Source organism: Hippopotamus amphibius, chromosome 13 (genome assembly GCF_030028045.1).
Source record: "Hippopotamus amphibius kiboko isolate mHipAmp2 chromosome 13, mHipAmp2.hap2, whole genome shotgun sequence".
NCBI classification, from domain to species: domain Eukaryota; kingdom Metazoa; phylum Chordata; class Mammalia; order Artiodactyla; family Hippopotamidae; genus Hippopotamus; species Hippopotamus amphibius.
The window spans coordinates 30,669,048-30,695,693 of NC_080198.1; the positions used below are offsets into that span (position 1 = coordinate 30,669,048).

The 26,646-nt window shown below is 45.6% G+C and overlaps 1 protein-coding gene across 2 annotated transcripts in view; it reads right to left on the reverse strand.

Moving 5' to 3' along the window:
* The window catches only part of FLNB (filamin B), a 136,596-nt gene that overhangs the window by 71,410 nt on the left and 38,540 nt on the right, over positions 1 to 26,646 (reverse strand). For both annotated transcript variants that reach the window (XM_057706317.1, XM_057706316.1), the window contains exons 2-4: positions 11,919 to 12,167; positions 9,608 to 9,705; positions 6,892 to 7,039 (exon numbers count right to left, since the gene is read on the reverse strand). In XM_057706317.1, coding sequence (XP_057562300.1) covers positions 6,892 to 7,039; positions 9,608 to 9,705; positions 11,919 to 12,167 — 495 coding nt within the window. The remainder of the gene's footprint in view (positions 1 to 6,891; positions 7,040 to 9,607; positions 9,706 to 11,918; positions 12,168 to 26,646) is intronic.

Here is a 26,646-nt window from a genome sequence, read left to right on the forward strand (position 1 = left end):
ATTTTCTCTGCCTCTGGATGTCCAACTGCTTTGGAATCATGCATGAAAAAGGCTCTCTTCCCTCCAATGAGTTCCCTCTGTCCTTTGTTAAGAATCAGTTGTGCTTATTTGTGTGGGTTTCTTTCTGAGTTCTTGAGTCCGTTCCACTGATCTTTGTGTCTGTCCCTCCACCAATATCACATGGTCTTGATTTCCATAGTTATTATAAGACTTAATATCAGGTAGACTGATTCCTCTCACAATTTTTTTTTTCCCCAAAATTGCTTTCCCTGGGACTTCCCTGGTGGTCCAGTGGCTAACACTCTGCAGTCCCAATGCAGGGGACCCGGTTTCAATCTCTGGTCAGGGAACTAGATCCCACATGCTGCAACTAAGAGTTCAAATGCTGCAACTAAGAGTTCCGCTGCCACAACTAAGAGTTCAAATGCCACAACAAAGAGTTCAAATGCCACAGCAAAGAGTTTGAATGCCGCAACTAAAGATTCCAAGTGCTGCAGTGAAGACCAGGTGCAGCCAAATAAATAAATATTTTTTAATTGCTTTCCCTATTATAGTTCTTTTGTCGTTCCATATGCTTTAGAATAATAGTCTTTTCTATATCTATAAAAAAAATCTTGTTGGGATTTTAATATCAATTGTGTTAAACTTATATGACAATTTGGGAAGAAATGACAACTTTCCCTTTTTTTTTTCAGGGGGGAGAGGGATAGGGCGTGGTGCTGCATGGCATATGGGATCTTTGTTTCCCAACCAGGGATCAAACTGGCGCCCTCTGCATTGGAAGCATGGAGTCTTGACTATTGAACCCCATCTAAAGATTAAAAGGTAAACCTTTTAAACCCATGAAAACAGTATGTTTCTCCATTTATTTAGGTCTTCTTCGATTTCTTCATCGGTGTTTTTATAGTTTTCAGCATGTAACACCTATCATGTTTTATTACATTTATACCTATTTCTCAATTTTTTAAAGCAACTATAAATGGCAAGGTATTTTTAATTTCAGTATCCCTGTGTTCATTCTGGCAGACAAATATAACTGATTTTTACATGCTGATCTTGTATCCTGTGACCCTGCTGAAATCAGTTGTTCAAGGAGAATTTTTTGGTGTTTTTGGTTTTTGGTAGATTCTTTATGGTTTTCTACATAGACAATCATGTCATCTACAAATAGGGACAGTTTTATTTATCACTCTCCAATCTATACGTTTTTTATTTCCTTGTCTGACTAGGCTGGCTTAAAATTTGCATCATCATGTTGAAAACCAGTGGTGAAAATAGACATCCTTGCCTTGTTCCCAACCTTAGGGAACACATTCAGTCTTTCACTATTTTTTTTTAATATATATTTATTTATTTATTGGCTGCATTGGGTCTTCATTGCTGCACGTGGGCTTTCTCTAGTTGTGGCGAGCAGGGGCTACTCTTTGTTGAGGTGCGTGGGCTTCTCATCGCGGTGGCTTCTCTTGTTGTGGAGCACCGGCTCTAGGCGAATGGGCTTCAGTAGTTGGGGCACATGGGCTCAACAGCTGTGGCTCATGGGCTCTAGAGCATAGGCTCCATAGTTGTGGCGCACGGGCTTAGTTGCTCCATGGCATGTGGGATCTTCCTGGAGCAGGGCTCGAACCTGTGTCCCCTGCATTGGCAGGTGGATTCTTTTTTATAAATTTATTTATTTATTTATTTTATTGTCTGTGTTGGGTCTTTTTTTTGCTGTGCGCGGGCTTTCTTTTTAGTTGCAGTGAGTGGGGGCTACTCTTCACTGCGGTGTGCGGGCTCCTCATTGCCGTGGCTTCTCTTGCTGCAGAGCATGGGCTCTAGGCGCGTGGACTTCAGCAGTTGCAGCACATGGGCTCAATAGTTGTGGCTCACGGGCTCTAAAGCACAGGCTCAATAGGTGCACAGGCTTACTTGCTCCACAGCATGTGGGACCTTCCTGGAGCAGGGATCGAACCCGTGTCCCCGGCATTGGCAGGCAGATTCTCAACCACTGCGCCACCTAGGAAGCCCGGCAGGAGGATTCTTAACCACTGTGCCACATAGGAAGTCTCCAGCCTTTCACTATTAATTATAATGTTAGCTGTAGTTTTTTTGGGGGGTGCCTACTCTACTTCAAATTGAGGAAGTTCTCTATTCCTCTTTCTGAGTTCTTATCACAGATGGCCGTTGAATTTTGTCAACTGTTTTTTGTGTCAATTGATATGATCATGTGAATTTTCTTCTTTAGCCTGTTAATGTACATTGACTGATTCTCTAATAATGAGCCAGACTTGCATCCCTGGATCACAATCTATAATTCTTTCTAAATATGGCTGAATTTTATTTGCTCACATTTTGTTGAGGACTTTTACATCTATACTCATGAGTGACACTGGTCTATAGTTTCTTTTTCGGCACTGCCATAGTCCGATTTTATTATTAGAGCAAAACTAGCTGGATAAAATGAATTGGAAAGTTGTTCCCTTCTCATACTTTCCGGAAGAGATTGTGTAGATTTGGCGTTAATGCTTCTTTACACGTAATGTAGAATTCTCCAGTGAAATCATCTGGGCCGAGATTTCTTTCCCAAGAGCTTTTAAATTAAAAATTTGATTTATTTAATGGATATAGGACCATTCAGTTTATCTACTTCATCTTGGCTGAGTGTTGGTAGTTTGTGGGTTTTGAGGAAAGTCTATTATAGTTATCCATATTTTTGCTTATCATGTTCTCTTCCTATTACTCCAAAATTCCTTCTTTCATTGTTTCCTTTCTGTCCAAAGAATTTCCTTTACCAATCCTTTTAGGGTAGCTGTGCTCATGACAAATTTGTTTAGTTTTCCTTTATCTGAGAATGTCTTAGTTCCACTTCATTTCTGAAGGATTTTATCCCTGGATATAGGATTCTGGGTTCACAATTCTTTCCTTTTAGCACGTGAAAAATGTTGTGCCACTTCCTTCTGGCCTCTGTGATTTTTGATGAGAAATCTGTCATTCTATTTTCCCCCCAGACGTAAGGTGTCGTTTCTCTCCTGCTGCTTTCAAGCTTGTATTGTCTAGTTTCTTGAGGTCTAAGATGTGGTTTGGTGTGTCTGGCGGGGTGGGGGGGTTATCCCGCTTGGGCTTAGCTCAGCTTCTTGAATCTGTAGGTTTATGTTTTTTGCCAAATTTGGGAAGTTTTCAGCCATTGGTCTGTTGAAGACATTGGGTCATTTGTTACTATATCTGGATTTATATTAGTTTTCCAAAAAATAACTTAGTTTAAGAAAAATTGGTGATAGGCTGCTATATAAGAAGATAATGTTCACATCCTGTTAGGTAAGAAATGCAAACTGAAGAACATATACAGTTTGAGCTCATTTCAGCATAGAAAAATGGCTGGAAAGAAATACCTCTGACTTTGAAGGAAAGAACGGGACTAGCAATTAGGAAGTGGGGCTTTCAATTTTTATTTTCTACATTTTTCTTTTGCTGAAAATTTACATAATGATTGGGTCATTTAACAAAAAGATTTAATCATGCAGTTAAAATATTTATAAATACCCACTCCATCTGACCCCAAGAGCCTGGGGAACAACTTACGCTGCAGCCTATCCAAGGCCGGGGACTGGGCTCATCTACTCCGGCCAACCATGGTTGGCTGGGAGGCGGACCCACATTCCACGCTCTGTAAAATCCCTCACAGCTAATGCTTATCGTGCAGAGAAACAACTGTCCCCTAGGATTACTCAGAACAAAGCGTGCCGAGGGCTTACTATGCAGCAAATGCTCCATACAGAACACAGGTTTCATTCAAGGTTTCTGCTTAGCTCTTGGATGCACGCTTTCAACATAGCAAACTCCGCAAGGGAGCCCACCACAAAGACCTGATTGTGGCTGTAGGCTTACCTAGCCCCGGCCCTCTCTCCCGTCAGTTAATGGGTCTCGGCCAATGGATCTGCAAAGGCTAACCGGCTGGTAACTGCAACCTGATCAACATCCAAAATAAAATAAAACAAACCTACCAGCCCTTTTAGAAATTACAAGATGAAATGTTCTCCATGCCTGGGTTCTGCTGGCAGAATTAAAGCCACGTGGCCACACAGGAGAGAACAAATTGTCTCCCTCCCCCTTCCCCGCCCCCATCTCATCATGGACAAGGTGATATCTAAGGCACTGCCCACGTGGCCTCACATGTGGCCCTGTGGCCTAAAATGACCATTCTGGCTTCCTACTTAAAGAGAAAAAAAAAATTAAATATAGAATTACCATATGATCTAGCAACTCCACGTCTAGGTATACCCCCCCCAAAAAAAAAAAAACTGCAAGCAGGGACTCAGATACTTGTACACTCATGTTCACAGCAGCATTACTCACAATAGCTAAAAGGGAGAAACGACCCATATGTCCACTGACGGAAAAATGGATAAACAAAGTGTGGAATGTGTATCAATGGAATATTATTTAGCTATAACAAGGAATGAAATTTTGATACGTGCAACAGTGTGGATGAACCTTGAAAACACCATGCTACATGAAGTAGGCCAAACACCAAAGGACAAATACTATATGAATCCACTTATGAGGTACCTAGAATAGGCAAATTCATAAAATCAGAAAGTAGAACGGTGCTTGCCAGGGTCTGGGGGTAGGTGGGGATGGAGGGTTACTGTTTAACGGGTGCAGAGTTTCAGTTTGTGAAGATGCAAAAGTTCGGGAGGTGAACAGTGGTGACGGTTTCAGAACACAGTGGATGTATGAATGTACTTAATGACACTGAATGGTACACCTAAAAACAGTTAAATCAGTGCATGTTGTGTTATGTGTATTTTACCACAACAAAAAAATGCAAAGAAAACATATATGTGCCTACATGTGTGCGTGTGTGTGTGTGTGTGTGTGTGTGTGTGTGTGTGTGTGTCCTCCCTAAGTGCATAAAACTTACCAAGAGGCGGATGAAGGAAATGGCAATGACTAGCCACATTCCTTAACTGCAGCAAGTGGTTATTTTCTAGAAAACAGCACCATGAAAGGAAACCGTTTCACATTAACAATGGGGAAACAGGACAGCCAACGATAAGGTTATTGCAAACAAGCACTTTATGCCTTGATTAGATTCAATCCATTTGACCCATTTTGTTGACAAGGGATCTGGCTGTTGGCTGCTTTTTTTGGCTGTAAGGAAGCATAACCTTTCAAATCAGATTCCTCATTCCAGCCACCATCTTTGGTTATGGCTTAGAGAAAGCACTTTTAAAGCAAGCGTGGAAATGCCAACCTCCAATTGACTGCATCGGGGGAGGGCTTCAAACAAAGTCCCCAGTCTCCATATAACACAAATGATTGCACAGACCCCACCTCATTGTCAAAAGGACTTCAAATGGCAAGTGGGTCTGTTCCAGAACTACTCGTCCTCTGGTCTAAATCATGCCAAAAAGACAGATGAGAAGGACCTGGGCACCAAGGCTGAGCACAGCACACAGTCAGCACCACTGCCCTGGTTGTGTGTCATCTCAAGACTAAGCTGATGCCAGGCCTACCCTGGCCATCCAGTGGTTAAGACCCCACACTTCTACCTCAGGGGGCATGGGTTCTATCCCTGGTCGGGAACTAAAATCCCTCATGCCTCATGACACGGTGGAAAAAATTACAAAGAAAAAGACTAAGCTGACACCAAGTAGGGCAATGCTATCTTCAAAGGGAATGAGTGGATAGACAAGTACTCTGGACCTTTAGAAAGTCAATGTCATTAAGAAAAAAACAGAAAACAAGAAAGTTAGGGCAAATTATCCTAGATTAAGAGTCTAAGGTGAAGTAACAAGCAAATGTAGAAAGTGAGTCTTAATCAGATCTTGGTTTTTAAAAGAAGAAAAACTGTAAAAGACAACTGTAGGACAAGAGAGAAATTTGAATATAAACTGGATATTAGTTGTTATGAAATTACTGCTCACTTTCCTACGTGTGGTAATGAGTAATGTGGATACTTAAGAGGATGTCCTATTCTTAGGAGAGGCTTGCTGATGTACTGAGTGAAATGATACCATGCCAGCAATTTGTTTTCAAATAGTTCAACAATCACACACACACATACACATGTCAGGCGAGAGACCACATTAGAATGTTAAGAACTGTAGATTCTAGGAGAGGACATACGAAATACTTGGGGGTGTAAATGTTATCCTAACTGTAATTATGAAAAAGAAGAAATAGAAAGTACTCTTCCCCCTTGTCACAGAAAAGGGAATAAACTGTATCTTGCTGTACTAACCTTTACCAGAAACCACACTAGGCTGAAATGCAACTCTTCTCTTTTTAAAAGCTAATGTGCTTGAAGTCAGGTGCCAGCCAGAAAACCAAATTCCTCAAAATGCCTTTGACCCACTCTAATGTTCTGGGCAGAATACTCCTGGCAGCTGCCTGGGAGATCCTAAACAGGATGTCTTAGCAAGGAAGTATCTGCCAGGGGTTAACAATAGCTCCCACCACATCTGGAAACCTGTGGCAGCCTTAGCATAACCAAAGGAGAAACGAACCGGCAGCCCACAGACCCAGCCTCCTGCCTCATCCCACTGTGGTAATCTGCGGGGCCCTCCCCATCCCCCTCTACCCTCCACCCCAACCTCCCCTTTCCTCTGTGGATTGGGCCTCTGATTTCCTCATCTGAGAAATGGGAACAATAGTCCTTTCTTCAGTCCACGGTTACTGCACCCAAATCACAAAGCAACAAACTCATCCGTCTCCCTCACATTAAAGCAGCAGCGTTTCTGAAAGCCTAGGTTTGTGAGGCAGAAAAGGATGGTCACAAAAAAAGTGGACCTTTAGGGGAAAAACATCTGACAAAGGAGGCCTGGGGTGTCTTTAAGTGTTAAGCCTATACATCCTTGATTCTGAATAATCGAGAGGACAAGCCTCAAATCCGAGGCAACCAGTGCTTACCTCTGCCATAGGCCCTGGCTTTCTTGGGGTTGAGTTTGGGTTTAAGAGGAGCTCCTGGCTTGAGCTTGGCTTTGGGGAACTGGGACAGGTAAGTCATCACCGAGTGCTCATCCACATCCGGGTGAATAATCTCTTCAGGAGTGATGACCTAGAATAATGGCACAGTAGATGAACACCCAGAACACATCACTTTGCAACTACTGAAGTTTTTGCAAACATCTCTTAAGCCAAACACTACAAGTATTAAGAAACTGAGTTAGTCTCTTAATAAAGTGAAACTACATCAAACGGGCATGCCAAAATCAGTTTTTGGTGTTTTTTTTTAACCTTTTAGAAGTGTCACCATTCCCTTTGGAAGCTGAGGACCGTCTTCAGACAATTCTACACGTAATTTCCAGAGGTTCATAGCTCCCCTCCTCCCAACAAAAGGCCACTCACTCCCCTCTGCAGAAAGGATAAGATATATCAAGTAAGGAAGAAGAAATAACAAAATAAGAGGACTTCCTAGGTGGTGCAGTGGTTAAGAATTCACCTGCCAATGCAGGGGACATGGGTTCGAGCCCTGCTCTGGGAAGATTCCACATGCCGCGGAGCAACTAAACCCGCATGTCACAGCTATTGAGCCTGTGCTCTAGAGCTCGTGAGCCACAACTACTGAGCCTGTTTGCCACAACTATTGAAGCCCACACGCCTAGAGCCTGTGCTCCACAACAAAAGAAGCCACTACAATGAGGAGCCTGCACATCACAATGAAGAGTAATCCCCGCTCTCATCAACTAGAGAAAGCCTGTGTGCAACAACGAAGACCCAATGCAGCCAATAAATAAAATAAATAAATAAATTTATCTATTTATAAAAAAAAGAACAAATAAGAACACATGGGATTAAAGCATATTACCAAAAAGTAATAGATAAACCAGTCTTTTTCTTTGCTTTTATCCATTGTCTGCATTTTTAACTCAGCTACTAATAAAAAAATAAAAATAAAACCAAAAAAAGATGACACAATGACATATTAAACAGGTGGTTTTTGTAACAGACTGAATGTGTCCTTCCCAAATTCATATGTTAAAACCCTAACCCCTGGTGTGATGCTATTAGGAAGTAGGGCTTTTGGGAGGTAAGTAGGTCTAGACGAGATCATGAGCATGGAACTCCCACGATGAGATTAGTGCCCTTATAAGAAGAGGAAGAAGGACCAGAGCTCACTTTCTCTCCACCGGAGGGTAAGGAGACAGCCAGAAGGCAGCTTACAGCTGTCTGCAAGCCAGGAAGAGAGCCCTCACCAAGAACTCGATTTCCTGGCACCTTGATCTTGGACTTCCCAACCTCCAGAACTGAGAAATAAAGGTCTGTTGTTTAAGCCACCCAGTGAACAGTATTGTTATAGCAACCTAAGCTAAGACAGGTCTCAATACATTAAAAGGCATTTAAAAAATAGGAAAGGTGACATTTTCTCCTGACATTCAGCTTAGGAGCAGGATTAAACTGCTGCTGGAAAGGTGGCCTCCCTGAAGGTGTCATAGCCCCAGTTCTACCACCTGACATAGCCCTAAACAACACGAAAAATTCCCCTAGCCCCCAAAAGAGGTAAGCCACACCTCCTCAGATGAACAGAAGGTTCTGTCTCATGAACCAGGTCAACCAAATGCAGATGAAGAACATATGTATCCAGCTTCCCTCACTCCATGGTAAAAAACACCAGGAAACATTCTGAAAATTAGCCTGCAGCAACAAAATAGCTATTTGGGTTTGTACAGTTGCCTCCAATACATTCTGTACAATGTAGGATGTGCACTGATTTGGCAGCTCCTTCAACAACTTTACACACTGCCAAAATCACATGAACACCAAACGGAGATGGTTTTTGGTTTCAGGGAAGATGAAAAACATATCATACCACTTCCCAAGGGTGGAAGAGCCAAGGAATGGGCCCTGGAGCAGAGACATGATGCCAAAACCAAACCAAAGAAATACAGGCAAGATTTTCTACCTCCCAAGGGATCCTGTTACAAATACACTGAACTCAGTTCCGAATACTAACTTCAGACCTTAAGGGAGCCTGTAATGAGGTCACCCACCCCTAGCACTGGCTACCCACAACTTTTCTTGACAGAGTCTTTGAACATGGGAGTCAGGGTATCAGGAGATGCTACTTAAACTCCTTGGAAGGGCTAAGAAGATTGGACCTCAACTAAGCAACGTGGCCACTGCAGATAGTATCCAAGACATATTCAATTTCCAAGTTCTGTTGTTATATTCCTGTGTTAGGATTATGAGCAATATGAATTCTTACACAATTTCCATTAATGGCAAGTTATCCTGGTTTAAATTTCTTAAAAAGCTCTAAGTGACTTTCTTGAAGATATTGGATTTAAAAAAAATGCTTAATAGGTAAAAAATGGTCAAACTGGCAATTTCTTATGGTTAAGTGCCACATTTGCAGTCTGGCATCCAAACATGGCCTTTGTGATCTGTGCAACAGAAATACTAGGAAATTTGTCACGTGTGACAGTGAAGATCTTTAGGGGAACAACAAGCACCTAAGTCAATGAGAATCTATTAATATGAGTAGACTAAGGAAGATGGGAGAGAGCCACAGACAATGCCCCCTGAAAGCTGACCACTAGGAGGTCAGACTGTCTGCCAGACCCAGGGGCATCCACAGAGGGTCAGGGGGAAAAGCTTCATGAGAAACGCATGCTTCTACACATACCTGTGGGACACCCAGCCAGTCATCTGCCTGCTGCATGGCTTCTCGAGCATTATCCACAGGCTTTCGTGGATCCCAGGATTCCCAGTCTGGGCACAGACCTGTTAGCATTATACAAAAGATGCTATTAGTATTAACTAACTGAAGAGGTTAAAGGACACCAGGTGCCTAAACTAAACCCACTCAGTCTCTTGAGAGAACAGTTTCTTCCAAAAATCTTAGTGAACTGTATGCTTTATGGGCCAAAAGTATCACAGATATGAGTACGCCAGGGTAGACACTATTCTGCCTAAGCTGAGAGTTCTTCAGGCTGTTATCTTCTTGCATTCACCTAGGGATTATCCATTCCTTAATGGTGTGGTGTAAATAAATGAACAAACATAGCCTGTAAAACCATTTGGGCCTGGTGCCTTTTTGCAGGAGAGATCTTTCGGACACATCACACTCACACTTCTGTGCTCTGGTCACCAAAATGTGTGGGGCTGACACCAGCTAGGTGTCCTATGATTTAACTTAATTCTGACGGTGTCCTATGATTTAACTTAATTCTGACAGTATCTACCTGGAAATAGCATCAGAATCCACAGGTTAAGGGCTCAGTCCCACAAGACTCCCCCATTCCCAACTTCAGAGCCCAATCACAAGGCCAGGTTTGTCACCTGGGCTTCTGACCAACCAGCTACAAATCAGAGCTTCCACAGTCCCCTCCTCAGGTTGGATCATTTCCTAGAGTGGTTCACAGAACTCAGGAAAACAGTTTAATTATTGGGTTACTGGTTTATTATAAAACGACTTTACTAAATGGAAGAGATGCATAGGGCAAGGTGGGAGAAGGGGCAAGGAAATGTCCTTTCAGGCACACCACCCTCCCAGGACCACCACATGTTCACCAACTGGAAGCTCCCCAAACCCTGTGGTTCAGGGATTTGTATGGAGGCTTCATTACACAGGCTGGATTGATTAAATCACCTGCCACTAGTGGTTAACTCAGCCTCTATCCCCTCTCCCCTTCCTGGAGGTCAGGAGATAGGGGAGAAAGTTCCAGTCCTCTAATCACTGACATCTAGCCCCCATCCTTCAGGGCATTCCAAAAGTCACCTCGTTAACAAACTCAGGCATGGCTAAAAGACACCGCTACCACAGTTCTTTTCACTTAGTAAATTCCAAGGGTTTTACGAGCTCTGGGCCAGGAAGGGGGACAAAGACCAAACACATATAAGTTACAATATCCCAATCCCAATCCTGGATATATCTAAAAAGACTGGACTGTATACTTAAAACAGTCACTTGCTCAAAGGCCTAAACCTAGAATGATCTCAAAACCTTTGTAACCACAAGAAATAGAGGACTGGAGTAAAAATCCCCAGGTTTAAACTGGAAAGAGGCAAACTAAAATGTGTCTTTACATGGAAGCGATGAAGAGGGCACTGGGAAATGAACTAATGCTGAGCTTTGAGTTACTTCTGGATGACACCAGCTTACAAGCTCTTAAGGAAGACTGGGGCCTAGGGCCAGACCTCCTTCTCTATCCAATTGACACCAGCTAGCTGAGCATGTTGACAGCCACTAGCTTACTTAATACTAATGTGTCCAGCATATACAGAGCAATCAGTAAATGGAAAATACAATTATTAGGGCAGATTCTTTATTAAAAACAATTTTGGAGGTGCACATAAACTCTGGTTTTTCTGTTGAGAGTGTACCAGCAAACTCTACACATCAATCTAAACCTTCCAGTGAGGATAATTACTACCTTGGTGTACATTCAACCACTCAGAAAAGAGGAGCCCACCAAGGGTGGAAAAGGCTCCAGCTGGACCCTGACCAAGCACTATTTCACAGCAATGCAGAAAGAAAAGGGCGGAGAAAGCCATATATAGTCAACTCAGTGGTTGACAAAAACGGGTACTTTCCACTCAATAAAAGTTTTTAGATTTTTGTGCCAAACCACCTAATAGGGCACATGTTGAAGCCAACAGGAAACAGGCACCAACTGTGGGAAGAGGGGGAAGAAGTAGGACTTGGGTTCTGGAAGCCAAACTCAAGGTCTGCTCTGAGCATGAAGGCCTTCATTCAGAATTCGGGTAAGTAATTCAATGCTCAAACGAGTCTATGGATGGACCTCTAAGACCTGCCGTTGGAAAGGCAAACGGAGCCATTTTTAGCTCCTTTAGTTATCTCACAATGGGCTAAAAACCAGGAGAAATACACCAATCACAGCAAACCTAGCTGTCCCCCTGAAAACCAAAAGGTTTAGGGATCCACATATCACCCTCCTCCAGAAGAGATGGCTCAGGCAGCCATGGGCACTTACCCGGAGCACAGCTGTCTACCAGGGCTCCCAGGGCTTTGCCGTCTTGCCAGTTCTGGTTAAAGTTGGTGATGGGCAAGTAGGGGATCTTGTTCTGAATCCACCCCAGCAGCCTCTGCTTTGGCGTCTGCTTCTTGGCGTCGTCGTCCCCTTCATCCTCCCACACGGGCATGGAGATGGAGTAGTGGAGGATCAGCGTCCACACCAGGCCCAAGATGAGCTTCAGGTTCCCATCCACGATAGCTTTGCTGTCTGCGCAGAGAGACACAGGCCTGGTCAAGCCTCAGGGTTGCACACGTGTGAATCACCCTCTTTGTAAGAAAGTAAATGGAGTCCTCAACTGTTAGAGAACCACACTGAGCTATACGAGAGTGAAGGGATGCAATGTTGGCATTTGCTTCAAAGTACGTAAGGATGAAGAGATGAAATAAGATTCCAAAAGGTTGTTAACCAGCATCACTGGGTCATAAGTTCATGAGACCACTGTCTATATTTTTACGTGCATTTGAAATTTTCCATAATAAAAAGAATTTCTTTAAATTTTAAGCAATCATTTCATAAATATAGACAATGACAAGAGGTGGCTGCATTCCAGAGATAACCACCTGTTAACCTGGCGGTATACAGTCTACCAGATTGTGTAAACACATATGTGTATATGTTTGCTGCCCTAAATTTATATTATACTGTATGATCAGTCTTGAAATCTTTCTTTTCATTAACCGCTATGTCCCAGATATCTTTTCCCATAAAAAGTTGCTTCTGCTTACAGCCCAACCTACAGGGGTAAGAGGCCCGTTTCCCTCAAAATCTCACCAACATTGGGTGTTATCAATCATTTTCATCTCTGCTTCTCTGACAAGTTAGTCATTTATAAAATAAAGTCACGAGTAGGGGCTTCCTAGGTGGCGCAGTGGTTAAGAATCCACCTGCCAATGCAGGGGACACAGGTTCAAGCCCTGTTCCGGGAAGATCCCACATGCTGCGGAGCAACTAAGCCCGTGCGTCACAACTACTGAGCCTGCACTTTAGAGCCCGTGCGCCACAACTATTGAGCCCATGTGCTGCAACTACTGAAGCCCATGAGCCTACAGCCCACGCTCCGCAACAAGAGAAGCCACGGCAATGAGGAGCCCGCGCACCACAATGAAGAGTAGCCCCCACTCACCACAACTAAAAGAAAGCCCACGCACAGCAAAAAAGACCCAACACAGCCAATTAAATAAATAAATAAATAGATTAATTGATTAATTTAAAAAAATAAAGTCACTAGTAGTTAAGCTAATCGAACTTGCCAAAGTGTTGCCAGGAGGATAAGTGACTGGCCAAAGGCATGGCCCCTTTTCTAGTCATCCCCCAGCTGAACAGGACATGCCCTGCCCCTGGCCAGACCCTCCTGGAACTCTCATTGCCATTGGATCCTACTCCCCACTCCCCCTGGCTTCCCTGCGGTTCTGTCCTCTTTCCAACCTCCACCTACACTCATCAAAATCTAAACATTATCTCCATGATATCTGTCTGTCTCTCCATTTCCTATACCCTTTCGCCCCCAAACAACCTCTGTTGCAACCCCCCATTCTGCCAGGACCTCAAGGTGAAGATGTCAGAATCATCGTGGACTCCCCCTCCTTCAAAGCCCTGGTGCAGTTCCCACTATTCTCTTCCTACCTCTTGGTAAATCCCTTCCTACACCCTCCCCCAAAAGATGTGGCCCCTCCTCCCCTCTGATTCCTCAACAGCCATGAAGCCCCATCATCGTCCACATAATCCCACAACAGTCCCTCTAATCAGGTACCCCTGTGCTTCCTAATTCACCAATGGTCCCCACTGCCCACAGGTAAACTCTTTAAACATTTAGCACCTTGAGAGACCTACACAAGCTCCACCCAGCCTGCTTCTCCATCCTTGCCACCGCCACTCACCACACGCTGCATTCCAGGCCCCCCGTTCCGGGAGCACATCGTGCTTTGAACCCTCTGGACCTCTCCACCTCTTCTGTATCCCCTGTGTTGGGAAGGCCCTTCACCCCATCGTGCAGGACAAACCCTGGATCGCCACTCAAGGGCCAGACCTAACAGATGGTGCACTTCACTCCCACCAGCCTAGGTGTGACCATGCCAGGGTCCTCTCATGACCATGACCATTCATTCCTCAGCCTCGCACCCCCTACTCCAGGGCTGTGAGCACCTGACGGGGAGTAACAGCCTTCTTCATCCTGCAGGTCCCCACGCCCTATCCCTCCCATCCACCCACCACAAGCCACCTGAATGTTGACTTAACACACGTCAAACTGCACTTACATGAAACCCAACTATAACCACATGAAGAATAAACTCACATGCTGTTAAAGAGTAAATGGCATGCCATTCAAAACTGAAAGGGTGGGGGCTTTCTTTTTTAATCAACCTGTTTGTTATGTCCTCTTACAAGAAAAAGAAAACTCTCTTAAAAGCCCACACCCAAACCCACAGAAATCAAAGGTAATTTCATGGTTGCAGATTCAGTCATAACAAGACTTGGTCACGTAAAACGACAGTGAAAAGATTATCATGAACTGGCTGGTAAGACACACTAAATTCACACAAGTCTCATTCAAAGTTAAGGTGCCCAGCGACTTTCTACATAATAAACTGTATAACTAATTTTTAAGCAGGACTGTCTGCATAACTCATGTGGTCCAGTGACAAATGAAAATACAGGATTCCTTGTCCAGAAAGTATTAAGAATTTCAAGACAGCAACAGCAGAGAATTAAACCAAGCACACAGAACCCTCCTGAGCACGGAGCCCTGTACAGCTGCCCAGGTCATGCAACCACGAAGCCAGCTCTGCTTCTGAGGTTCTGTGGTCAATAAAGGAGAAGTGATCTGCAGGAAACACTGAACCCCTGCAGAGAATACAGATATCCAAGGAATTCATTCTGCTGGATCAGCAGGCAGTGTTTCACCGTGACTGAAATTTTTGGATCACATGTCCTGTTAAAAGCATGTCTTTAAAGTGCTATTGATTACGGAGTTACTACCTACCGATGGTTAAAAAAAAAAAAAAATTTCCAAGTCAAACAATTTTCCATGCCAGTTTCCTTTATTCAAGTTAAAGGGAGAAGAGCAGTCTTCAGAAGGATGGGGGAAGCAGGGGTGGGGAGTGGAGTGTTTGCATGCTTATTGCTAGTCAGGGTAAGGGGGGATTCTGCACCAGGCAGAATCTGAACAGGCCAGTCTCATCCAGCCACAGACATCAGTCTGCAAAGCTCAAACTTCCCTGAGTTATGTATTAAATGCTTTTCAAATGCAAACATGCAGATTTTTTCCATAAATCAAAACATGAAAACCAGTTTGCTCTATTTTTACCCAGCTTACATGTTGGTTTTAAGGAATGAGACATGAGTCTTTTTCAAAAAGACTGGGGGCGGAATATGACCCGGTAAAAGTCTGAGCCAAATTTATGAAACATACAATGCCCAGAACTTCTGTTTCCAATGAATTCAAGGTGGGTGTCCAAACGGGAAAGCCCCCATTAAGGTCTCATTGGGATAAACGATACTTTCGTTTTGCTATTCTAAGAAGCTGGAGGGAGAACGGTCCCTCATTCCAAAAGCGATTTTGACAGGTGAAAGTTCAAATGCTTCACTGAGTTCTTGGAACAATAAAAAGATGGCGACTTGCCCAAAAGGCCTCCTCGGTTCCCACCCATGTGAAATAGGAGAATCCCCGCGCCTTGAAAATGAAACGCTACACAGTATCACGATGTCCACCGGTAACCATCACAGCAGACTACAGAATTGTCAGCCATGAGCATTTGTTTATGAGTGTAAACATGAAGCAGAGACGTAAAAGGAGGAAAAGCCCAAGTCAGCTGGAAGCCTCTCGGGCAGGATTCCACCTCGTGAGTTACTGAGAGCCTCTTTCAGGAATAAAATAAGTCAATGCCCGCCTGGCCTGCCTGACCTCCTAGAATGTACTTAGATTGTCAGTGGGTTGGAATTCTCCTCCCCAAATTCAACCAATCACAGTCCCCACGTAACTGGTCCTGGCTCTGGACAACAACTGGCCCTCAAACCACACACACCTTCTGGAACTACTCAAAATGAGGCTGAGGTGCGTGTGAGTGAGGGCAATGGTTCCCCCCCTCCTCCCACCAATAGCTAGAAAGGTAATTCAACCTATTACAAATTCTAGGATGGGGTGTTTTCACGTCACTTCAGCACATCAGTTCCCCAGTCCAGTTAAGCAGCATTCTGGAATAGGTGTGTGTATGGGGCTGGAAACCAGCTACTTTTAGGCAATCTTCAGCAGCATCTTAGAAACATCTCCTTTGTGGACAAGTTCCCCCCAGGTAAGAGAGATGGTGATCTTCTACCTCTCTCTACTCTCACCAGGAGGGCTGGACTCACACAATCCCTGGTGCTCCTACTACGTTCACGGTGTCGACCTTCTCTCCTGGCTGTTGCCAGGGTGTCAGAGGTTGGCAGGCCAGGAGGAGAGGCCTTGTGGGGACACCATCCCTCATTTTTGCTCTCCTGGTAAGGACAGCAGGTCATCCATTGGTCACAATGCAGCGGGCTGCCAGGTCAGAAGCAGCCAACAGGTGGCTACAGGAATCCAGGAGAGGTAGGGGTTTCAGGAAACCTCCTTCCACGGTGCTTGGGGACAAGTCACCAAGGCCATACTCTGCACTATGACTTGGCCACCTGGGGAACAGGCTGCCACATGCAATGCTCCCTGTCCTCTCTCTGTTACCCTCTGAGAGGCAGTGTGGCAGAGTGGTTGCAAGTACAGGCTCTGGAACCAGCTGCTTGACAGCTATGTCACTTTGAACAATCTGCCCATCCTCTCTGAGCCTCATTTTCCTCATATACCAAATGGGAACATTCATAGTCATCACCTTCAAGGGGCTGCTATAAGGAGTAGGTGGGTTAGGAACTTTCAAGAGCCAAACACATTGCCTGGTACACAGCAGGTGCTTAATTACCTCCTTCCCTCCCTTTCTCATTCACCTAATATCTGAGTACCTGCCATGTGCCACTCTTTCCTAGAACCAGAAGGCCAGAAGCTATATTCCCAATTTGTATGTAAGTCGGAAGCAAAAGGTAAGAAAGCACCTCATGAACTAACAGGAGGATAAAATGTTCAGTGTGTCACTTCTCTGAGTCAAGTAATTCATTAGGAGGGTCAGGAGCCTCTGGGGTTAGGACACCAACATGGCCCCAGACCGCCAGAGAGGAACAAAGAACCACTCAGGAACAAACCTACTACTGGTAATATCTAGGACCTTCCTAAAAGAGAATATGGTATGAAGAGCAGCCCGCGTGAGCCAGGGGTCTGGCCATCCTTGACTTCCCAGCTTCACCTTGCCCCAGGCTCATCCCTGACCCCTGGCCTCAGTCCACTTGGCCTGGAACTCTCTCCCCAGCTGGCCAATGCCTCTTCTACATCTAACTCTGCAAAACTAGAACAGACCCCCTATGAAGTGCCCCCTTCAATGCCGTGTGCCCTCCCGGTCTCGGTGCAACTAAAACTGTGCTTAAATAATCACTTGTGGTGTCTGCCTCTTCCGCTCAAGGTGTCAGCTCCACAAAGGCAGAAATGGACTGTTTTGCTCCCCACCGATCCCACAGCCTGGACACCTGGCTGTCTGGGGGGCAGGCTGCCACAGGCACACGTCCCTACCCTCTCACCTCCAGTGCTCTATGAGAGGCAGTGCTGCCTGTCGTCGAATGGATGCAAAAAGTACACACACACAGCCTTTTCAGACAGAGTTTAAACTGCTCCAGACCGTGGCCACCTCCGCACCCACTACAGGCAACACAGCATATGGCACAGATGGCAGGCCGGAGAGGTGAGGTCGTTAAAGTGCAGGCTCTGCAGGTGCGCCACCACACTGGCTATAGGACCCTGGCCAAGTCATCCAATCCCTGTGGCTCCTGTAAGTCCAGGACAATGTTGATACAGGAGCACAGGGCTACTGAGGAGACTAAGCATGATAACACAGGTTTCCGGCACTCAGACTCCCACACAGTCCGTTTTTGTTAAGTGCTGGTATTATTACTATTATTCTTACCAGTGACTGCAACATGCTTTTGTCAACACTGAGACAAAAAGACAAAGGCAGAAGGTAAAACGAAAGCTTAGCAGTGACAGGTGACCTGCACGTTTGCGCTGGGGCTTCCTGCCAGCATCGATTGTTTGCTGCATCCTTGCAGGGCTGCCCCAAGGTAACCCCGCATTGCAGTGCTCACATCACTGGCCCAGCACCCACGTGTGGCCCGGTGCTCAGTGACATCCCAGGTCAGCGTGGCAGTTGCCCTCCAGCCTGCCTCCTTTCCCAGCCTGAACAAACCATGTCTGAACTGTCAGCCAAGAGGGCACCCTGAACTGAAAGGAGACAGTTTACCACTTTCCTCAGCTTCTCAGTCAAATCCAAGCCCAGATGCCACTCGTTCCTGAGGTCATGTGGAGGACCATCTTGGTCGGCTGCCCAGAACGGGGGTCACATTTCTGGGGTGCAACAGTCCTTGCATCCACACAGCAGAGGATGAACTGTGCACTCTGACTCCTGGGCGGGATGAAAGGGGCCAGGCTGGCTTCTCCACACAAACCCCCTGAGCACCACCACCCCTGCCCACCTCAGCTCACGGCTTCTCTCCAGGGCCTCGAACCAACAAAGGGCTTAAAGAGGACAAGACAGACTGTTCTAACCAGGTGACTCACACCTCTAATGACTAAGGGACACCATGGCAAAGCCCATGCTCTAGCCACTAAAACCCTCTCTCCCCTTCTGCCAGGCATGTGGTTTCCTACTAGATGGCCTCCCATCCTCCCAGTTCAGTGGTGTGGTTGCCTCATCAGTGGACAGCGAGTGGACGGAAGTGTGCCACCACATGGCCTTGGGCAGCGCGTGGGCCTCCTCCAAGCGCTCTACCCCCACAGCCAGCCAGAGCACCTGGCGTCACTGTCACTGAACTGGGATCTGTCCTGAAAGAGGCCAGGCAAGGTGAAGGAAGGAACCTGGGTCCCAGAATAGGGTGCCCCACCAATCTGAAGACTGAAAAAAGCCACTGTATTTTTCTAAAAATCTCTTTGTCATGGCAGTTTAACCATAATAAGAGGATGTTCTGGGCCTTGAAGACCTGCAGTCACATGAGCCTATTCCTGTTTCTGTCAGTAAGATAAAATACAGACCACGGGGCTTCCCTGCTGGTCCAGTGATTAAGAATACGCCTTCCAATGCAGCAGACGTGGGTTCGACCCCTGGTCAGGGAACTAAGATTCCACATGCCACGGGGCAACTAAGCCTGGGCGCCACAACTACTGAGTCTGCGTGCTCTAGAGCCCGTGTGCCACAACTAGAGAAGCCTGTGTGCTGCAACAAAAGATCCTGCATGCCGCAACTAAGACGATGCAGCTAAATAAATAAAATAAATATTTAAAAAAAAAAAAGATCCCACGTGTCACAACTAAGACCCGGCACAGCCAAAAATAAAAAACTAATTAATTAAAAAAAGCACAGACCACAATACAGTAAGGGAGGATCAGGGCACTGGGATCAGCTGATTTCCGATTCCTTTTCTTGCTCACGAACCACTCAAGGATGACAAAAGGGCTGTTTAACAAATTTTACACATCACTGTGTCAGGGTTCAGGTAAGAGAGTTCATTTGGAAGGCCTCTTCATGTTAGTAATTTTTCAAGAAATGATACAACAGACCAAGGGTGGCCAGCAGTGTTGGCATATGAGGTGAAATTCTTTCACTGGGTTGAGAAAGATTCTGAGGCCCTATCTGGATTCAGGGAGAGAGACTGCTGAAATGGATTACCAATGCCTTCCATAGATAAGGCACGGGAACAGAAAGGCTCAGATTACTGTGTAGATTAGCAATGCCTGCCCTGGGCACAGCTTGAGGAATGGTGGCTGGGATTTCTTTGCAGGAGAACAGAGTAAGCATTCCCAATCCCTGATTTGAGATTTCATTTAAGGTCCCTGACACATTCCTTATGCATCACCTCAGACTACAAATTTTCTGCTTGGTCAGCCATTCCTTCTGTTTTCTCTCACTTGCCGGACAACTTTTGCCGAGAATAATTAGAACAAATTCCTTCATAAATATCTTATTTTTATTTTGGTACAGAGTTTTTGGTGGACTTTCAGACCATAGATACTGCGATGGTGTCCTGAGTTATCCCAAACACCTACTTTCTGGTTAAGAGGTACCCTTTATTTAAAAGTTGCATTTATTGGAATTCCCTGGTGGTCCAGTGATTAGAACTCCAGGCTTCCACTGCTTTGGTGGGGGCGGGGGAAGCTAAGATCCCAAGTGGCACAGTGTGGCCAAAAAAAAAAGTTGCATTTGCATCACCCAGTGGGCTTTCTTTTCAATGCCACTTTTGAAAAGTTACCACTTTTGAGAGTTACTTTATATCCAGCAATGAAGTCACATTGAACTAAATGAGATGGGTACAGTACAGGGCCCAGGAGATAGTAAGTCTCTTCCCACTTACCATTAGTGGGAAATTCCTGAAAAGTTAGAAAAAGGAATCTAACCTTGTCAGAAAGGTTAAAGGAAGAAGGAGAAAAGGAAAGATGCTCCAAAATGGTCAAAGCAGTGTATCTAAACTAGGTTTTTGACCCCAAAGCTGCAGGTCCCTGCACTAACTCATTGTATTGCTTCCTCACCGTTCTCCTGCGCGACCAGCAAGACAAGGGCCACAGCAACTCCGGAGCTTGAGCCAGAGAGTCAAGGAGCCCAGAGCCCAGCCACTGGGAGGCGCGGGTAAACCCCAGCGTGAGCTCCCAAGGCCTCAGCATGGAGGCGTCTGTCCCTCCCTCACAGCTTCCAGCCACAAATGCTCTGAGAACACGTCCAGCTGAAATAATAAACGCTGGCTGTGAACGGAGGGCCTCATCACCTTTTAACTCCAGCTCAGCCCATTCTGTGGCGAGGCCACCCCACTTGAAACGCAGCTCACTGCCCGTGCTGGGGACGTGTGCACAGCCCGGGGGAAGCCCACAAGGAAAGAAGTAAGGGCAGGAGGAACCACACCTGGGAAAGACTCCTAAGCACCTCCTCTCCTAACATCAGCAGCAGCCAAAATATGACAGCAGCTCTCTCTTCCAGACCTCTCTGGGCTACATGCATCGCCTCATGCAACCCTTACAGCAACCCTATAAGGATAGCTTTTGCAGTTAATCCCATTTTACAGATGAGAAAACAGAGGCTCACAGAAGTGAAGGCATCTGCCAAAAGTGACATAGAAGAAGAGCCTAGATTTAAACCCAGTTCTCTCTGTTGCCAGAGCCCAACTCTTATCCTCCCTACTTTTCTGAATATTCACTGTGTCAAAACAGCTCCATGAGGCAAGTACAGTTATGACTCTCATTTTACAGATGAGGGGACTGTGCATAGGGAAGAGACTCACCCCTGGCCCCCTGGCCCCTGGCCAGTAAGCATCTGTGTTTGGGAGGGGAACCCAGCAGGGCTTCTGACCTTTTCTTTTTTTTTTTGGTTGCATCAGATCTTAGTTATGGTGGGGGGGTCTCCTTAGTTGTGGCAGGCAGGCTCCTTAGTTGTAGCATGCATGTGGGATCTAGTTCCCTGACCACGGATCGAACCTCGGCCCCCTGCACTGGGAGTGCAGTGTCTTAACCACTGCTCCACCAGGGAAGTCCCAGGGCTTCTGAACTTCTAACGGCCCCAATCATTCCCACGATCCCTAAACTGCCAAGGTTCTAGGACAAAAACATGGTAAATGGGCAGCACAGCAAGTGATAGCACAAGGCCTAGTAGGTGCAAGCAGGAGTCACAGCTGGATCTAAAATGATCCAGCTTTGTTGCAACCATACCCCCTTTGTCTCAACCATGACTTGCTCAGTCTCTACTGCACCCTAGGAACTGGGGATTTTAAAGGTCACGGCCCTGGCCCTGCATCTGGGAGGTCCTCCTTGCGTGTACCGCAGCTCAGCATGGGAAACTGAGGAAGATGGGAGAAGACCCAGCTTTGCTCTTATTTACCCAAACCTATTGACTTGTGTTTTCCCTGGAAAACAGAAATTAGGACACTCATGTATTTGGAAGCTCACTTCACTCATCTGTTCTTGCATCCAACAAATAACTTCCTAACTGCCTACTGGGTGCCAGGCCCTGTGCCAAATACAAATTACACTTTCAAGTAAGAAAATAAGCTAAGTTGGCTTTAAAATAGTCCACAAAGAGATACAGCATTATTTTAATGAAAAACGGCATAACCCTCCAAGGCAAGACACTGAAGATCTTTTAAGAGGAAAAAAGAAAAAAAACACAACTCTTTTGCCTTTTGTCTCTCATGCTAAGCTATGTCCCCTTAGGATTCTTCTTTTCCTTTTGTAATTAAGAATAAAAGTTAAAAAACAATAATGATGAAGAATAGGATAGGTATTCATCCTTCTACTGCAAACTTGTAAAAGTTGAGCCTCGTTACAAAAATCAGATCAAGGTGACTTCCTCAGCCTGAAAGGGGAGAAATCAGTTCGCATTTTTCCCCCTGTACCTCACCTCATGTTACAACTCACATGAGCCTGTTACAGAAATGGCAGCCTGCCCAAAGATTGTGAAGTCATAAAAGGAACAAAACTCCCAATTTAAAGTCTTGAATGGGAACCAAGCTGAGGGAAATTCCAAATAATTTATAACTGCTGGCTCTCACCATTACCAATAGAAAGAGGATGAGGCTGGAGGACAGGAAATTCTCAAGGGACAGATACTGGGGCACAGCCCCCGCTTTACCTATATTGACATTTTCTGGACAGGTCCTCTCTGTACCGGGTCTTAAGCTCAGTTGAAGGCTCCAATTTGTACCCAATTTGGACTGTCAACCCACGATTACATGAGGAGGCCTCTGGACACACATGCCACAATCACAATTGCAACAGAGCCGTCTCAGCCCAGACATCGGGCTCCTTCTTGTAAATTAATTCCACACCACCCATGGGCGCAGGGGCAGGACTGAACCTACTCAAACCAAGGGGCGCTCTCTTGCCGAGCAACCCAGGGGCCAGGGACACTAAGTTCGTCAGTGAACCTTGCTCCCCCGCCAAGCGCAGCCATGTCCCGGGGTGGGTCGTCGCCCTGCTCTGTCTCCTCATCTGTAAGAAGAGCAACATACCTGGACTCATCCCACTGAATCATGAGACAATGTAGGCAAGCAGGCAGCATCCTGCCTGATGAGGGTGCCACCACTGCAGCAAGGACTATCCCAACTACCACTGTGTCACTGTACTATTATAAACACACATCAGTGTGGGGACCTCACGGTGCCCCATTACGGTTGTGAAAGAATCAATGCTGTTCAACTCTGGTTCAAGACTGCTCTGAGCTGAATACCCCAGAACTCAGCCTTCCAACACAGCATTCCATCTGCTAACGACCACAAGAGCCAGCCCATCAGGGACCCGGGATTAAGCCTGATAGAATCAAGATGTTCTTTGCTCAGCGAGCTGCTGAATGAACTGGCAGTTTGCTAAAATCTGCAGGCCACCCCGAATCCTCCAGCAGATTCCTGAGAAGTCTGCAGGGGCCAGGCTGGGCCATTGCTGACAGAAAATTAAACGCAAGGTCAAAAAATTCAATTCGAAGCACAAAGTATTCAAGAAAGTTCCCTAGAGTGATTCCTTTTTCTAATGGGGGAAAGAAGAGGTTTGGATATTAAAGCGATCTTTAATCATTAAAGCAGTTCATTACTATGATATAATGGGGGTGCAGGGGAGAGAGACTGAAAACAATTTAAATGTCTTCCCACGAATAAATGGTTAAACTTTACAGAACATTCGTGCAAGGGAATTACAGGCTGCTGTGAAAAGAATGAGAAAGATATGTGTGTTCCAGCAGAGACAGGCCTCCATGATATATTAAGGGAACAGGACAATTTGAAGAAAAGCATAGTTCCTACAATCCTATTTTTGACAAGGCATGACTTTGCGTCTGGACAGAAAGATCTGGAAGCACGCACAACAAACTGTGAGCACTGGCCCTCTCTGGGAAAGACTCAGGGTGATGGCAAAGACAGGCTTTCTTTTTTTATTGTTGTTACACGCTCCTGTGTTGTCTGAATTTTTTTTTTTTTTAATTTAAACTACATGCCTTGGGGCTTCCCTGGTGGTACAGTGGTTAAGAATCCGCCTGCCGGACTTCCTAGGTGGCGCAGTGGTAAAGAATCCGCCTGCCAATGCAGGAGACATGGGTTCAAGCCCTGGTTCTAGAAGATTCCACATGCCACGGAGCAACTAATAAGCCCGTGTGCCACAACTACTGAGCCACAGCTCAGTACCACAGTACCTTCGGTGCCACAGCTACCGAAGCCCGTGTGCCTAGAGCCCATGCTCCGCAACAAGAGAAGCCACCACAATGTGAAGCCCGCGCACCACAATGAAGAGTAGCCTCTGCTCTCTGCAGCTAGAAAAAGCCCATGCACAGCTCATCTTTCACACAGTGGCCAACGCAGCCAAAAATAAAAAGTAAATAAATAAATAAATAAATAAATAAATTTAAAACTGTATAAAAATTTTAAAAATAAACTACATGCCTTACTTTTATACTAAAATTTGACAAACACTCCTCAAAAGAAAGAACCATAGCAATATATATGCTAAGGAACTCTTCATTTGGACAACACTGCTTGTTGGGATCTACAGGTACTGATGTGGGAAAACTGACAGGTATTATCAAATGATGAAAGGTTGGAATCAGCGTAAAGGGGTGCCAGGGTAATTACATAATTGGGCTCATATATGCATGCAAGATCTCTTGAAGAGACAAGAAACGGTTCACTAACAGTGCATGCAGCTGCTTCTGGTAGAGGAGCAGGGAATGCAGGTGGGGGGAAAGGAGGGAGCCGGTTTCTCATCTTTTTACACCACATGTGATCTTCACGGTGGGTGAGGACACTGGTCAGCAAACACATGAGGCTTTTTGGGCGTGCACGGCTGTCCCTGTGGTGATCTCCTCTGCTCATCTTTCACACAGCGGCCAGCCGAACGCCTTCCCATTCTCCCGCCAGATACCCCCATCCCAGACAAGCAGGCCCCACGCCTCAGGAGATGACCTTTGCCACTTCCACAGAGTGAAAGATGTTGACCAGTACACTGCAAGAAAAGGGAGTCATCCAGCCGCCTTTGAGCCTGTCTTTCAAGACAACCACCTCCCCCCAACCCCCACCGAAAAAAAAAAAAAATCCACCACCCACCTGCCTGATCCCTTCACATCCCCTTCCCTGGTATCCTGAGAGTGTTTTTCCCATGATGCAGAGGCCCAGCCTTTCAGGTACACATGAAGACCCAGGGCCTGGCCCAGTGCGATCCCCCAACGCACCTCTCACCACTGCCTTGTGAGGTACCACAGTTAGCCCCATTTTCCAGATGGAAAAACTTATAAGTTAGGCCCAGAGTCACACAGCTCATAAGTGGGGGAGCTGGGATTTGAATCCAGGTTCCAACTCTGGAATCTGCGTTGACCATTCCGCCTGGAGGCCAGGCTGGGGCTGCAGAGGAGGAGACCCAGACACGGACGTGATGGTATTACAAAGACTTTCAAAACTGGCAAAAGTCAAAGAGGACATAAATGCTGAGGGTTACATCATCCTCCTGAAAGAGAGGATGTAACCCTGAACTCTGTCCCATGATACATGGCCGTGGCAGTAAGATAAACAGACCAAGCACGTAGCAGGTCAGCTTTGCTGCTGAAATGGGAACACATCGTAACATTCCCGAGGCACAGTGTCCAAGTGCAGGGCCAGCAAGTGACACACACTAAATACCCAACACATCACCCCATCCACAGCTGCCGCCGCTCCTGCAGACACACAGCCCGCAGTCAAATGTCTTCATCACCAGTTCTTCACCTAACGAGTCCTGGCTTGGGGCAGAAGCTGCTTCCTGCCTTAGCAAGAACACCAGCTCTGCCTAAACTTGACTCTGAGGAGTATCCCTCAAGCCACACTCAGAAACCTGGCCCTATCCTCTGACCACTTAGGCCACTTATTAGGGTTTTGTTTTTCCTTAAATCAATTCACTTTTTCTTTTTCCCTTAGCCAAATGAATGAATGAATGAATGATGCACTAGTTGCTTTTTTCTAACTACTTCTGAAAATATGTAACTGTTACAACTTTTAAATGGAGGTTGTGTAACACCTTAATACCATCTTGACTACCCACAAGTATCACATCTTCGAAAAGACTGCACTAGACAGTAACTGGTTTTCCAAGACAAAAGGCTTTCTGTGGTCAAATAAGCTGGGGACATATGGAATTGAACAATTTTAAACTGCTGCAGGACTTCTCAGAGCCTTTAATAGGCAAAAGAACATTGACAATCTCCAAGAGAACACTGGGGTGCCACACAGTACTTTCCAACTTTACTGGACTAGAAAACTTTTTAAAGGGCACTATTTCAAAGGGGACTAGTAGTCTCCAGAAGATACTTTGGTAATTCTACCTTAAATAGCCCTTCACATCTCTACAAACACGTCTCCTGAACACTCCCATAGGCTGAGAGATTATGTTTTATAAAACTGGTAGGTGTGGGGGTGAAGGAGACAGACAAGAGACACAAAAGGACAACAGGAAATAAGTCACTAAGGCTTTCTCTAATCTACAAATGTTTTGGTGGCAGTAATTAAGAAACTAGAACCTTGTGACTTGAAAGCAACCAGTTTTGCAGATAAAGGGCGATAAAGGTAGGTTCTCAAAAGGTCGGTTCTAGTTGAG